Source organism: Hippocampus bargibanti, linkage group LG05, assembly GCF_051943395.1.
Source record: "Hippocampus bargibanti isolate YZ-2025 linkage group LG05, ASM5194339v1, whole genome shotgun sequence".
Taxonomy (NCBI): Eukaryota; Metazoa; Chordata; class Actinopteri; order Syngnathiformes; family Syngnathidae; genus Hippocampus; species Hippocampus bargibanti.
The window spans coordinates 6,763,836-6,778,490 of NC_142738.1; the positions used below are offsets into that span (position 1 = coordinate 6,763,836).

The window sequence follows — 14,655 nt, forward strand, 5'->3', positions numbered from 1 at the left end:
CACAAAGGCATAATTCTGAGTTTAATCTCAGAATTCTGACTTTAAAGTGAGAATCCTCACTTTAAAGTCATTCTGAGAATAAAGTCACTTTAAAGTCAAAATTCTGATAATAATAATAATAATAATAATAATAATAATAATAATAATAATAATAATAATAATACATTTAATTTCGAAGCGCCTTTCAAAACTCTTAAGGACACTTTACAGTCACAGCATTTTTTTGGGAGGTGAGCAGCAACAGCCATTCGCGCCAGCGATCACTCTACCCGGAAGGAACACAGCAGCAAAGTTATGAAAGGAAGAGGAAAGGAAAGAAAGAAGTAGAAAAAGTCAGAATTATCACTTTAAAGTGAGAATTCTGAGAATAAAATCAGAATCTTGCCAACCTTATTTTTTTCTTAAAGGACAACCGACACCATTTTTTTGCTTCCTAACTGACATCAGAAAAACGTTTTAGATCAGGGGTGTCAAAGTCATTTTTTACCGCGGGCCACATTGTAGTTATGGTTTCCTCTCGAGGGCCGTTACGAATTTGGGGAACCCATTAGAATGTTTAAATCCCTTCAAATATTACATATAGAGCACACAGCAAATTAATGAATAACTCGTTTTCAAATCTGAAGTCAAGAATAATGACTTTTATTGTGGTTGACATCCAAAAATATGAAATTTTGGCTCAGATTTTAGCAATCATCATGGAATTTAACAAGTTTGATTTGCTTTCGCGGGCCGAAAAAAATGATGTGGCGGGCCGGATTTGGCCCGCGGGCCTTGACTTTGACACCTGTGTTTTAGAGCATCTAAAATACCCAAAACACGCAGGCTGATATTTTTAGTCAAATGCAAAACACGAATAAATGACTGACTTAAAGTGTCCCAAAATTGCCACAAAATGCACTCGGAAATGGAGAAATTCAGAAAGTCCCGCCCCCCCGTTCGTGATGTCACGGCAGGATACTCCTCCACAAAATGCCTTGCTCCTGAATCAAAACAATGGATTCAGAGAGTTCAAATTCGGAGAAGATGCTTTCTTGTTACTCATCCAGTTATGAATATGATTCAAATAGTTCTGAAGAGGAAAGCATACATGTTTGCAATCGATTAAAGAAGTCTTTCCGTATCAATTCAATGTATCGCCCAGAAAATGCACAAGATGGCGCCCATGCTCCGTTCGAAATGGGTTTATTTTTCAGCTTGGAATTTTTGTCAGCGAGGGTCAAAGATGATCGTAATAGACTTGCGCCAGTGCTGGCGCAGTGGAGTTACAAAGTTGCGCCAGTGGCTGTCAAAATGTGTAAAATGGCGCAAGGGCGTGGCCCAGATGCATCCCTGCGTGTTTATAGTCACTGTACCTATGTCTTTACACCTAACAGCATCCGGTCGCCGGATCTCGGTCACAAACTTGGCGGCATCAAGGCGGATCTCGATGACGTTGTTGAGCAGAGCAAACGCGGGCGCCAGCGGGAAGGAAGCCACAAACAGAGATACAAAGCCGTATTGGATGACTGCGGAAAAGAAAGATGTCGATTTGAAATTGTGTGCCGATTATCAGTACGAATGTAGATGAAGGGGAAAAAAATGCTCACTCATCTCCATGTACTCCGGGCTGACGCCTTCAAACGGCTCCAGGGCAAAATCTTTATGGAACTGCTGTTTCGATCTCTTCTCTTCGGCTTCGTCCATCTCATCCTCTGAGCTTCTTTCCTTGCCTTTTTGCTCTTGGATGGTTCGGTACATCTTCCTTAATTTACTAGAGAGGACACGAAACAAACACGATGAGTTATCAGGTTTGATGTTAGGTAATGTAAGCTTTGATCGGGTGAACCTACGGAATGAGAACCTCAAACACGTTATTTTGAATGAGCTGTTTTCCCAGCATGATCATACTGAGCTGGATGCACAGCTCAATGAGGCAGCCTGGAGGCGCGCACTAAGGTGGAGGTTGGGGTGGGGGGGTCGAGAAAGAGCATTCAGAACGATGACACAATAAACACAAGAAGCATAGTGAGATGGGACGGCGCACCTCCTCCATGCGGTAGTCGCTAAAGACGTAAACATAGTCTCCAGGCCGACCGGAAAACCTGAATGACAACAACATGGGTTCAAGAATAAAGAAGGTGGCACGGTGTCAAATGAGTGAACAGGTGTGTGTGTGTGGGGGGGGGGGGGGGGGGAATACTCACCTGCCCTTGAAGAAGGCCACGTAAAAAATAGGTGCAAAGGCGTTCATGGATTTGAGGAAGAAAGACTTGAAGATCAATCGTTCTTCAAATTCTTCTTGCGTTTTTGGGAGCTCTGATTGGATGATACAAATATGATTCAGACTCGAAATTTGGCAGCATGTTGATGAAGGTAAAAATAGAATACAGACGCTCCTCAACTTACAAACATTCGAGTTACGAACAAGGGTACATAGAATACAGACGCTCCTCAACTTACAAACATTCGAGTTACGAACAAGGGTACATATGAACTTTTTTTTGCGGGTATGTCGAAAAATGTTCGGACAGAGATGCTGTAAGTTAGATTTTGTATTGCACGCCTTTTTCCGGCCAAGCTCGCTTACAATTGGCTGCGTAGAGTATGTGGGTGGGGAGGAAATCCCTCGATGCTCCAGGAGGACGCGATGCATAACAAAAAAATAATGGCTGCTGGCACGTAATTCAGTAATTACGTGCAGCAGCAGCTTCAGTAGACCCAATGATTTATTGTGTCGTACTACAGCAGGTGTGAATTTATTTTACGACTGTTAGAGCGTCTGTGTGTTATACTTCCCCGTGCAGTGTTTGACTTAAAGGACAACCGACAACATTTTTTTTGTTTCCTAACTGACATCAGAAAAATGTTTTATCACATCTAAGATACAAAAAATACTCAGGGTGATATTTTTAGTCAAATACAAAACACCAATAAAACTCAAAGTGTCTCAAAACTACTTCAAAATGAGCTCGGAAATGGCGAGTTTCAGAAGGTCCCGCCCCCTTGTTCGTGATGTCACGCCAGGACGTCTTGTCTTGCTCTAGAATCAAAACAATGGCTTCAGATTTGGAGAAGAGGCTTTCTTGTTACTCATCCAGTTATGAATATGATTCAAATGGTTCTGAAGAGGAAAGCATAAACGTTTGCAATCGATTAAAGAAGTCCTTCCGTATCATTTTGAGGCATCTGGACTCCAATGTAGCTCCCAGAAAATGCACAAGATGGCGCCCAAGCTCCGTTGGAAATGGGCTGATTTGTCCGCTGGGAATTTGTGTCAACTAGTATCAAATCATAGTCTTGGTACAATACACAACGATTCACCATCGCGATATTTATGTGTTTTCCTTCTAAGTTCACCATCAACACGGAGCAACACGATGTTTTCAGGCCAAACAACGTACCCAAAATGCATTGTGTGTCGCTTTCTCGGTCAGGGGCGTTCCTGACGTGACATCACGTCAGGAATCTGCCTGAATATTGAGCGTGAGTCTTAAAACGTAAAATATAGCTATATGCGGTGGAATCTTTGTAAAATACGCTCAGTAGAAGTCATTTGAAGTGATTTTACAAATTATGGACACAACTTGTCCGGTCGGTTTTCCTTTAAACATATATTAAACACAAAACACAAAATATAACACTAAAGCAACTTACAAACAAATTCACCTTACGAACGACTGCTCAGAACGTATCTCGTTCGTAAGGTGAAGAGCGTCTGCACACCTGCAAATGGTTTTAAATGATGTAAAAAATAACAGCGATGATTGAGATCTGATAATATTTACCTAGCTCAGTTAGCCACACTGCGATAGCTCCGTAGACTTCCTCCAACACCAGCACCACCAACATGTTGAGGATGATGCCCGTGGTGGTGACCGTCATCCTCACACTGGCTTTGGCCTCGGGGTCGGGGTTCATGGACCACACGCTTAACATGCAGATGCGATACACGGCGACCCCGAACACGGCCGAGAAAGTGACAAAAACCTGGAAAGCGACAGTGACTGGAATTGCAAGCTTCAATAAAAGTGCAACACATGGGCCTGATAAGATTGTGACTGACACGACAGACTTACGATTAAAGTGATGTGATGCATTTTTTTCCTAATCAATGTGTTAATTACTGTAGATGAGCGTATGGAATGACAATGAATTATAAACCTCCTGAAAATGCACTTTAACTCATTCACTGCCAGACGATGTGCAAAAATGTGTCCACTCACTCAAATTGGAGGGCCCACAGAATATTGAGTTTGAGGACTACGTAAACATTCAATGCAGTGTATAAACCTTAGACTGTCTTCTTTTATCGGAAAAAAGTGTTAATTTCAAAGTTATACGGGTCTGGAGTTATCTGAGCTTGAAATGGGGGCAGCTGTACAAAAGGCGAATGTTGGAGGGAAAAACATTTCTAGACGTCTGTCGGGAATGGCAATGAATGAGTTAAATCCATTTATCTGTATATCTATATATCCATATATCTATATATCTATATATCTATATATCCCATCCATCCATCTATACAACTATATAATCAATCTATCTAGCTAAATATCTATATAGCAAGATATCTAGCTAGCTATCTGTTTATTTATTTATTTACTAATCGATTATTTTATGTATTTATTTATTTAAGCTTTTGTATTGGATGTCGTTAAGCATCATAATATTTATGGGGGCGGCTGTACAAAAGGCAAATGTTGGAGGGAAAAACATTGCCAGATGTCTGTCGGGAATGGCAATGAATGAGTTAAATCCATCCATCCATCCATCCATCCCCCCTCTCCCTATCTATCTATCTATCTATCTATCTATCTATCTATCTATCTATCTATCTATCTATCTATCTATCTATCTATCTATCTATCTATCTATCTATCTATCTATCCATCCATCCATCCATCCATCCATCTATCTATCTATCTATCTATCTATCTATCTATCTATCTATCTATCTATCTATCTATCTATCTATCTATCTATCTATCTATGCTTTTGTATTGGATGTCGTTAAGCATCTTAATATTTACCATATATTTAATGAGAATATTTGACATTTTTAAAGTGTTTTTTTAAACAGGAAAATATAATATAGGTGTACCAGTAGCAGGAGTGTGGACATGTTGATAAGGTAACCAGGCAGGTGATCTTCGATGTCCAGGGATTCTGGCTCGAGCTGTGGAAAAGAATCAAAGTAAAAATGTTTATGTATTTTTTTTAATCAGTTTCTTCACTGATTTATATTGTTTTATTTGTTTCGGATGGAGAGAACAACAGAGGACATTTTGTAACTCCCAAATCTTCAACGTAATACTTTTACGTTCCCCTGTCTCTCATCCAACCCCCAAGAGAAGCTCTCTCAAACATCCAACATACAGTAAATTTAAAAACACACGTTATTGTTATCCAAAACTGACATCATCATCGGCAGCTAAAATGTTCATCAACCGGTCCCAAAACAAGTCGTTCAGCAAACATCAACAGTGTAACACGAGCAAGCAATGTGTTAAAATAAAAGAGTGTACAAAAAAGTTCATCTGTTTTGGTTATTTTCCTCAATCAACACAAATTGGTGAATTTTCCATACCATTAGGGGAAAAAAGCGACAACACATCATTTGTTTAGTGCACACAATTCAGTTATGGTAAAAACAAGAGGGCCACGATATTTCCTTCAGTGGATTTTGTGCACACAAGTCAGGTGTTATGTTTTGCACCTGGCAAGTGTGGTTGGTGTATGTATGCCAGCTAAACGTGGCCTCCCCACGCACCCCTGCCTTTCTCTTCCCATCAGTAATCTGTAGTGATGTGTCGTTCGCAAACTGGCCGGTTCTTAGAGCCAGATCTCTGAAGTGAACGAAGATAGCCGGTTCCTCACAAGGAGCCGGAAATGTGAGCCGACTTTTTTTGTCCTCTATTCCCCGCCCCCGGTCTTTGGTTAAAGCCGCATGTGATTGGTCGATATCTGTTGTAGAGGAGGCAGGGGAGAATTACAGACAAACGCAGCAGTGAGGAGAAGGGGGGGTATGGTAGACAGGTGGACAAATGTTATTACGTTATGCTGTTATTATTATTCAATTATGATATTTTTTTTACTAGTTGGTATGATAGCATTATTAATATGAAAAGCAAATTAGTGATACCTGATCATCAGACCAGAGTAACCACAGGGAAAGTGAAAGTTTGTGGATGATCTCTGCACATATAAATCAAGCCATATCAATAAAAATATTTGACATAGTGTATTTTTTACATGAGTAATTCATTTTTCACATAATTCTACATGATTTTTTTGGGAGTTAATTAATTTAAGAAACAAAAAAAATGAAGAGCCATTTGAGAGCCAAAAGAGCCGTATCTTTTTACTGAGCTGAGCCAAAAGAACCGGCTCTCTGAAAAGAGACGGATTTCCCATCACTGGTAATCTGGGCTAATCTCGGGGCAGGTAAAGAGTTTTAGACTCAACCATTCGCAGACCGCGGGGGGGCGGGGGGGTCTTCCTCTGCGCTTTTGAAAAAATTAAGACAAAAACAAACATGCTGCGGTGAGTGAAAATATTATATTTTGGGTAAAACCATTTAAAATGTTTGCATGACAACATTTGCCGATGCTTGTGCTCGACTAGTGTTGTTGAACAAATGAGATTAAGTGTTAGCTCTCAGGAGTGGTTTAAATCACCTTAACACAACTAACCACCCTCACCCCCCTCCCTTCCCTCCACTTAATCAACAAACCTCTCCCGGCCATACCTGGTAGGAAAGCATCTGGTCCCTCTCTCCATCCACTCCCCCGCTTTGAGTCAACTGCAACACAACGCATTTATGGCGTGATTTTACCAACATTTTGCCCCATTGCAAGTTATGACAATCAGATACCTTCTTTTTCGACGTTGCTTTCATTTTTGCTTTCTTCTCCTGTAATGCTTCTTCATACTCTGGCCTCAACTCTTCCTTCAACACATACAAACACAACGGCACATAAATGTATTATTGCATGAGGCTATGTCTGTGAAGGCTCTCAGTCGTACAGGAGTGGGTCATCGATAAAAAGGTTTTGTCACCTGTACTTCTTTGAACGTGTCGGATGTTTCGCTCCTCATCCGAAAAGCATCTTCAGCGAACTAAAATTTTGCTGGTAGCTCTGGCCAGATATATACAGTATATCCCTAATGGACAGAGGTGGCACTGTCAAACCTCTGTTTTAATAGGTCCCTGCTCTGAGGTTGGGGGGAACAGAGGACTATTCCCTGAGGCTACACTGATTACTTCTATTGTCCTGACTGATTTTGGTCTATGACTTGCCTGATTGCCCCATTTGCTCTGGTATCACGTCATCAGCATAACTAAGCCTATGTGGTAATAATCTAAGAGAGTGTTGCAATCCAAATCGAATCAAACACCCCCATGGCGATTTAGTGAATGGTTTTGCTGTTTTATAAAATAGCTTCTTTTACTCCCCTTTCAAACCATCTATTTTCCCTGAAGCAGTCATAGAACATAATCAGTCAGGATAAAAGAAGTAATCAGATTAGCTTCAGGGAATAGTCATCTGTTCCTCCCAACCTTAGAGGAGGGACCTATCAAAGCAGAGGTCTGGCGCCACCACCTCTGGACATTGGCGATATACTGTGTATATATAGGGCCAGAGCTACCAGCACAATTTTAGTTGGTTGACGAAGCTTTTCGGATGAGGAGTGAAGCACCCGACACCTTCAAAGAAGTACAGATGACCGCTGAAGAAACGTTTTCATCGATGCATGAGGCTATTTGATTTTATTTATTTTTTTTTAGATTTTTTTAAGAAACACTGGAATAGGCAGATATGCTCACCTGGACTCGCTCCTTTGGACAGCAAAAGTATAGGACACACAAACATGCATAAAACAGGAGACAGCAATTGCAGCAACTTCTCCTCATTTAAGAAGGAACCATTCATGACCAGTGATGTCATGCTCCTACATGAACGCGCATTTTGGCATTTTGTGTGTGTGTGTGTGTGTGTGTGTGTGTGTGTGTGTGTGGTCACATCCCAGTTGACCCGCGAGATTTAACCCTCTCAAGTCAATTGACTAAGGATTAGACATTTAGATGATGTGAAAGGGTTCAGAGGTCAAGATGCTCGGAATAGCGACGTACAAGCAAAATAACGACACACAGCGCGTATGGTACCTCCTCATCCTCCAAGCTAGTCAGGTCCCAGGTGTGTTTCAGACACATCTGTCGCCGTTTCCAGTGTTCCAGGAAGCAAGCAGCTACAAGATCACACACACACACACACCACTCATTTAAAGTCTAAAGAAATAGTATAAAACAAATACGGTCGTAAAAAAATGACACTAAGACAAAGGGTGACATGCAATAAGAATAAGAATAAGAATAAGAATAAGAATAAGATTGAGAATAAGAATAAGATTAAGAATAAGAATAAGAATAAGAATAAGAATAAGAATAAGAATAAGAATAAGAACAAGATTAAGAATAAGATTAAGAATAAGAATAAGAATAAGAATAAGAATAAGAATAAGAATAAGAATAAGATTAAGAATAAGAATAAGAATAAGAATAAGATTAAGAATAAGAATAAGAATAATACATTTATGACCAAGGATATATTATTTTTATTTTAAATAATTTGAATATATTCTCTTACTTTCATCACTTTGCTGCTGTGAAATACAAATTTCTCCACTGAGAGACTGATAAAGGCTAATCCAATACTAATACTAATACTACTACTACTACTACTACTACTACTACTAATAATAATAATAATACATTTATGACCAAGGATACTGTATAATATTTTTAGAAAATAATGGGAATATATTCTCTTACTTTCATCACTTTACTATTGTGAAATGTAAATTTCTCCACTGCGGGACTCATAAAGGCTAATACATTAAAAAAATACAATAATAATAATAATAATAATAATAATAATAATAATAATACATTAATGACAAATGATATATTTTTAGAAAATAATTGAAATATTTGGCAAAGAAGAAATGTGCACTGTGTGTAGTTTAAATTATCTAGATGAACAGTAACATTCTTCTTCTGCTTTCATTCTTCTTAGTAATTCACAGTGTTCCATTACTGCTGAGACTTTACTGCGGGACTAGAGACATATTGTCCCACGGGACAACATTCTGGCACGTTTATTGTTTTTGTTTTGTAGTGTCTTTATCCCACCTTTCCCATCTTCTGTACATAACTGCTCAACCCTCCTCTCTCTGTTTATCAAGGACATTTTTTTTTAAATGGAAGCACTTAACTTAAGCCAACCATATTGTACGGTGCTTAGACGTCCCGTCAAAAAATGACAAAAGAAGAGCGCATTGCCCAAGGCAATGCAGCTGTTAAAACTGACTTTTAAAGGTCAACCGACACCATTTTTTTGTTTCCTCACTGACATCAGGAAAACGTTTTATAGCATCTAAAATACCCAAAACACGCAGGCTGATATTTTTAGTCAAATGCAAAACACCAATAAAAATGATTTAAGTGTCCCAAAACTGCCACAAAATGAGTTCAGAACTGGGCAGATTAAGAAAGTCCCGCCCCCTTGTTCGTGACCTCACTATTGGTCACATACTGCCCTGCTGCCAAATAAAAACAATGGCTTCAGAGAGTTCAGATTCGGAGAAGATGCTTTCTTGTTACTCATCCAGTTGTGAATATGATTCAAATAATTCTGAAGAGGAAAGCATGAATGTTTGCAATCGATTAAAGAAGTCCTTCCCTATCAATTCGAGCCGTCTGGACTCCATGTAGCGCCCAGAAAATGCACAAGATGGCGCACAAGCTCCGTTGGAAACGGGCTGATTTGTCCGCTGGGAATTTGTGTAAACGTAAACCTTCTTTATGCGTGTTACCGCAATTGGCTGCGACACACAATGATTCACCCACACCTAGCGACATGATAGTTACCCCATAGAGACATGAAGATGGCAAAGAGAACCGTGGTTCCGTTGTCAAACAGGTAGGATGCTTTGGCCAGCGAGCACACCGTACTCAGCCGCCAGTAGTCGCACACTCCGTCACACAGCGGACACATGGTGATGTTCAGGTTGTCGTCGCACGTCTCCTGACTGCAGAAGAAAAAAATGTAATGAATTTTTTTTAACGCACGTGCTCAGATTTAGGATATCCGCAAACCTTGGCACATTGGTGTCCACAGTGAAGATGCCGTAGAGGAAGACCATGATGCCCAGTACCGAGGGAGGGATGAGGAGCTGAGTGTAGATACCAAGCCAGGCGAAATACAAGCCAATCTGCTCACCAAAGTATTTCCTTTCAAATTAAAAGCAAGATATCAAGACAAGGGCACTGAAAATCCTACTGGACCCTCTGCCACCTGCCCACCACCTTTTCAAGCGACTCTCCTCATGCGCTACCTACCGCTCCATGTGCACCAAATCCAGCAGACATTTAAGCAGCCTCTATTTCTGCCCTCCATACTTATTTGTCCTGTCTTTTTTACAATGATACTACTGCAGTGTGTTCTACCAGAGACAAATTCCTGGTGTGTACTTCCTGGTGTGTATACTTGGCCAATAAAGATGATTTTGATTCTGATTCTGGTATGGAGATGTTTTTAAATTATGTGACATCTTGCCGTGACCCAAGTCCACTCTTAAAATGCTCACGATAGTTTAAAGTTTGAAAGAGCAACCTGATCAGATCCACGGGTTGATACTTGTGCATGACTCCGTAGTTTGCCCATTCTTCATGGAGAACCTGAAGCACAAGCACACCGCAACAAATAAATAAAACAAGTCATTGTCTTTGCAATGTTTATTGTTCTGTGACATAATAGAAAATAGGCTCACCTGTCTGTCATTTCGCTGATCTTTACCTTCTCTCCTGGAAAACGGGCCCTGTATTCCAAAAAAAGCCCTTATGTATTTCCATGAGAGGGGCTAGTCATTGGGAATTTCGGGAATGTGTTAAATTTCTCTTTTAGGCTAGTCTATTGCCAGGTTGGTCGAATTGCTTGATGGTTTGAGCGGTTGCGCCTTTTCAGCAGCATGAATATCGCAGAACCATTTTTGATCTGGGAGGAATGTCAGTGCAATTTGACTGTCATCACTGGACAGCTCTGGGGCGATTGTGCCTTTTTGCACATGTTATGGCAGTGTTTGAAATAACGTCTGCCTAGAAGCCCGGCGCGTGCAACTTTTACGTCGGGCGTACAACTTTCAAAACGTCTCAACAACTTCTTCAAGAAAAAAAAAAAAAAAAAAAAAAAAAAATCAAATCAAACGTTTGTTTTATTCAATAAAGCAAAAGCTGCAAGCTAATTCCTACAAACCACGTGGACTCCTCTTTTTAAGCGCCTTTTAAAACTCTCAAGTACACTTTACAGTCATGGTGTAGTCCGAAGCATGAAACAGGCTTCTTATTGCCTGCCATGCCAAGTATGCAAATTGACAAACGAACGTTCGTTTTAGCAGACAACGCAACGCAAACAATGCATTGTGCACCATGACGACAAACGACAACTGGAGCAAAATCTTCAGCAAGGGATATTTACCATAAATTAAGCAAGGGAGCATTTGTGGTAGGTACTTCTTTAATTTAAAAAAAATCTTTCGCAATAATGTTTTTTTTTTTTTTTAGATTAGTCGTCTTATTCTGTTCAAGTTGTGAAAAATGGGGCAGGCAACTTTATGGCCGGGCAGGCAACTTTTCACAGTTGTCTGCCCTGGTGTCCGCTAACTTTTTGTCATGAGTTTCAGACACTGGTAATGGGCAGCATTTTCACAGCCCCGCTATGTTCAGCGTAAAAATCAGTGCTGTTAGACAGCCTGCGGCTGGATGGATGAGAAGAAAGGATCATCAGTGCAGAGCGCCGATGCGGATGTGGAGCTGTCGCGGCTAGGAATTGAAGCGGATTTATGTGTGGCCGGAGATGTTAGACAATCTCTTTTCATCAATGGATGATAGAGCTTCGTGTTTGCTTTCAGCATTTAGCTTGTAGCAGACGTGCACATTTCACCATGACGTCTCCAATCCACAAGTGAAAAGGACGCTTTGATCCTCTAATCTTTCATTTAGAATTGCTTCATACAACAAATAGGGTGCAGAAAGTGCTTGAGATTGAATGACTGTCTGTGTCTTTTGTCACATTATTTGTTATTTTGTCTTTTGTTGTTGTTTTGACTTCAAGATGGCACCGCGAGAGTGGCTGCCTTGACAGCAGCTCCTTTATTTTGTTTTTCTATTTCTTCCTTTCCTCTCCTCTGACTTTCCTCATTTTACTGCTGTGAAATATAAATATCTCCACTGCGAGACTAATAAAGGCTCATCCAATCCCATACGCGTTGACGATTATGCGATGTAACATGACAGCCACTAACAACATTTGTCAAGGGATTGTTTTTGTTGTTTGACATTACCAAATATAATCCGACGTATGAAGATACTCACGTCATGCAAAGGGAAGGCAGAGATGTAGACCCCTCGAGACAATAAGGACAGGATGCCTGCAGCAGAGTGACAGCATTCAGGGTATCATGAATGATCTATAATAATTAAAAGAATAGCCACAAAGGTCACTGCGGTCCTTACCAGTAGTTTGGCAAGAGTGTCTGCAGGTTGTGCGTGAAATAATCTCTGCAACCTGCACACAAACACAAGCATGTGGGTCATCTAACACAATGTGGGTTTACACTCCAGGTTTCAAGTGACACCATTACAGTAATTTTTACTTTCAAATGGCATTATTATTATTGTATTGTATTTATTAGTTTCTATGCTTGTCTGTGACTGTAAAGTGTCCTTAAGAGCTTTGAAAGGCACTTAAAATAACATGTATTTTTATTATTATTATTATTATTATTATTGTAATTGGCAGCGTCAAGCAGGGGGCACAAAAATGAATGGAATTGAATACGTTAAAAACCCAAACATGCTTCTTTCAAATATGGACACAATGCTTCAATCAAAAAACATGAGTTAGTGTCATACTTTCCAAACATCTGTCCACCAAAACGACACAAATAAACACACACACACACACACACACACACACACACACACACACAGACTGTAAATTTAAACAAGAGTGAACACGAAAAAAAATCCATATATCCACGTGTGGTGGATATATGCTACATTCGAGATGTAAAGATATTAACTCATTAACTGCCATTCCCGAATTTATCCAGGAATTGAAAATATGACGTGGAGCGCCATTCCCAAATTTGTTCGGGTTTTGGTTTTTCTTGCTTCCCGATAAAGCGCTGGTCAGACCCCTGGATATGTTTTTTCCCTTGTTCCCCTATTTCTACCTCAGATAACTCCAAAACCATATCAATTAGGAATTAACTTTTTTTTCTGAACAATGTAGAGAGTTTAAGATTTCTTACGATGCATTGAATGTTTATATAGTCCTCAAACTCAATATTCTGTGGGTCTTGGAATTTGAGTGAACATGACAAAAACCCTGGTACTGGGGGAAACACATTTTTGCACGTTTCTGGCAGTGAATGAGTTACATACGATATACAGTCGATATGCAAATTTCACACATGTCAAACGGCCAGTTCAAAAAATGACAGATAACGTGTTAAACTGTTAATTTGGACCTGCAGAGTATGATGTAGCCCAATTTCAGAATTTTCCACTTACTATTCTGCTTCGTGTCGCATTGTCAAAGACAGTTTCTGTCGACGTGATGTCATACCTGTAAGGACAACATCTCGAGTCATTTACAAACTTCTGCCAAGATTTTTATTACGATGGAAAATACACAAAATGGACATCCCGTTGTGAGGATGTGAAATGTCCATGTCATATGTGACTGTTAGAGCTCAAGACAAAACAAAATACATTTCTGCGTGACAATTGTCACATTGGTAAATGTGAGACGTTAAAAATTGTTTATTGGAAGTAAACTGAGGACCACTAAAGACATTTTTTTTGTGCGGTGGTACTTACAGGTGAAGCTTATCTCTAATGAAAGGGTGTTTGAGCGTCTTGAAATGGGCCTGCGTCTGCGGGTCCCGCTGGATGTCAAAGTCGGGGACGTCCGGTTGGAAGGGCGTGTTCATTTTAGCCGCCAAGGAGTCCCACATTCCCGCAATGCCCGCCCTTTTTCGCAGCTCACATTTCTGATCAGTTGGAAAAACAAAAAAAGCCAAAGATACAAAAAAAATATAGCATTTAAAATAGGAATGGTACACAAATGATCTTTGTGACTTCATCCAGCCTAATTTGCTTTAATATTTGTATCAGGGATCATTTAATTGTTACCTAAATGTTCAGACTTTTTGGTGTTAAAATTGGCCGTTTAAAATGTATTTAGATGATTTTTGTCCTTTTATCAATTGGCTAATTAACGTATTGCTAATACAATAATTGTCCTTGGTAATTCATGAAACCATTTATTGAAAACAATATGTAAATATTAATACTTTAGAATACTTTAGAATGTATTGATTAAGTCATTGGTTGACATGAGACTAAAGTAATTGAATTACTCCACCGAACTCATGCACTGCTATTCACAAATTTATACGGGATTTGAAAATATGACGTAGAGCGCCATTCCCGAATTTGTTCTGGTTTTGTTTTTATGCTTGGGTGCCGATAAAGAGCTGGCCATGGCCTCTGGCAATGTTTTTTTTCCACAAGGGGAAAGCATTTACCTTTTTTCCCATGTTAGC

At 39.8% G+C, this 14,655-nt stretch overlaps 1 protein-coding gene across 6 annotated transcripts in view; it reads right to left on the reverse strand.

Annotated features, from left to right (window-relative positions):
• The window catches only part of ano2a (anoctamin 2a), a 34,437-nt gene that overhangs the window by 6,290 nt on the left and 13,492 nt on the right, over positions 1 to 14,655 (reverse strand). For 4 of the 6 annotated variants that reach the window (XM_088995992.1, XM_088995994.1, XM_088995996.1 and 1 more), the window contains 19 exons: positions 13,928 to 14,100; positions 13,619 to 13,673; positions 12,557 to 12,608; positions 12,416 to 12,471; positions 10,816 to 10,863; positions 10,659 to 10,723; positions 10,142 to 10,276; positions 9,914 to 10,074; positions 8,150 to 8,232; positions 7,811 to 7,822; positions 6,857 to 6,931; positions 6,731 to 6,784; positions 5,084 to 5,158; positions 3,768 to 3,969; positions 2,187 to 2,298; positions 2,027 to 2,084; positions 1,833 to 1,933; positions 1,590 to 1,753; positions 1,356 to 1,508 (listed from right to left, as the gene is read on the reverse strand). In XM_088995992.1, coding sequence (XP_088852118.1) covers positions 1,356 to 1,508; positions 1,590 to 1,753; positions 1,833 to 1,933; positions 2,027 to 2,084; positions 2,187 to 2,298; positions 3,768 to 3,969; positions 5,084 to 5,158; positions 6,731 to 6,784; positions 6,857 to 6,931; positions 7,811 to 7,822; positions 8,150 to 8,232; positions 9,914 to 10,074; positions 10,142 to 10,276; positions 10,659 to 10,723; positions 10,816 to 10,863; positions 12,416 to 12,471; positions 12,557 to 12,608; positions 13,619 to 13,673; positions 13,928 to 14,100 — 1,834 coding nt within the window. The remainder of the gene's footprint in view (positions 1 to 1,355; positions 1,509 to 1,589; positions 1,754 to 1,832; positions 1,934 to 2,026; positions 2,085 to 2,186; positions 2,299 to 3,767; positions 3,970 to 5,083; positions 5,159 to 6,730; positions 6,785 to 6,856; positions 6,932 to 7,810; positions 7,823 to 8,149; positions 8,233 to 9,913; positions 10,075 to 10,141; positions 10,277 to 10,658; positions 10,724 to 10,815; positions 10,864 to 12,415; positions 12,472 to 12,556; positions 12,609 to 13,618; positions 13,674 to 13,927; positions 14,101 to 14,655) is intronic. The other 2 variants (XM_088995995.1, XM_088995997.1) reach the window with 2 other exon arrangements.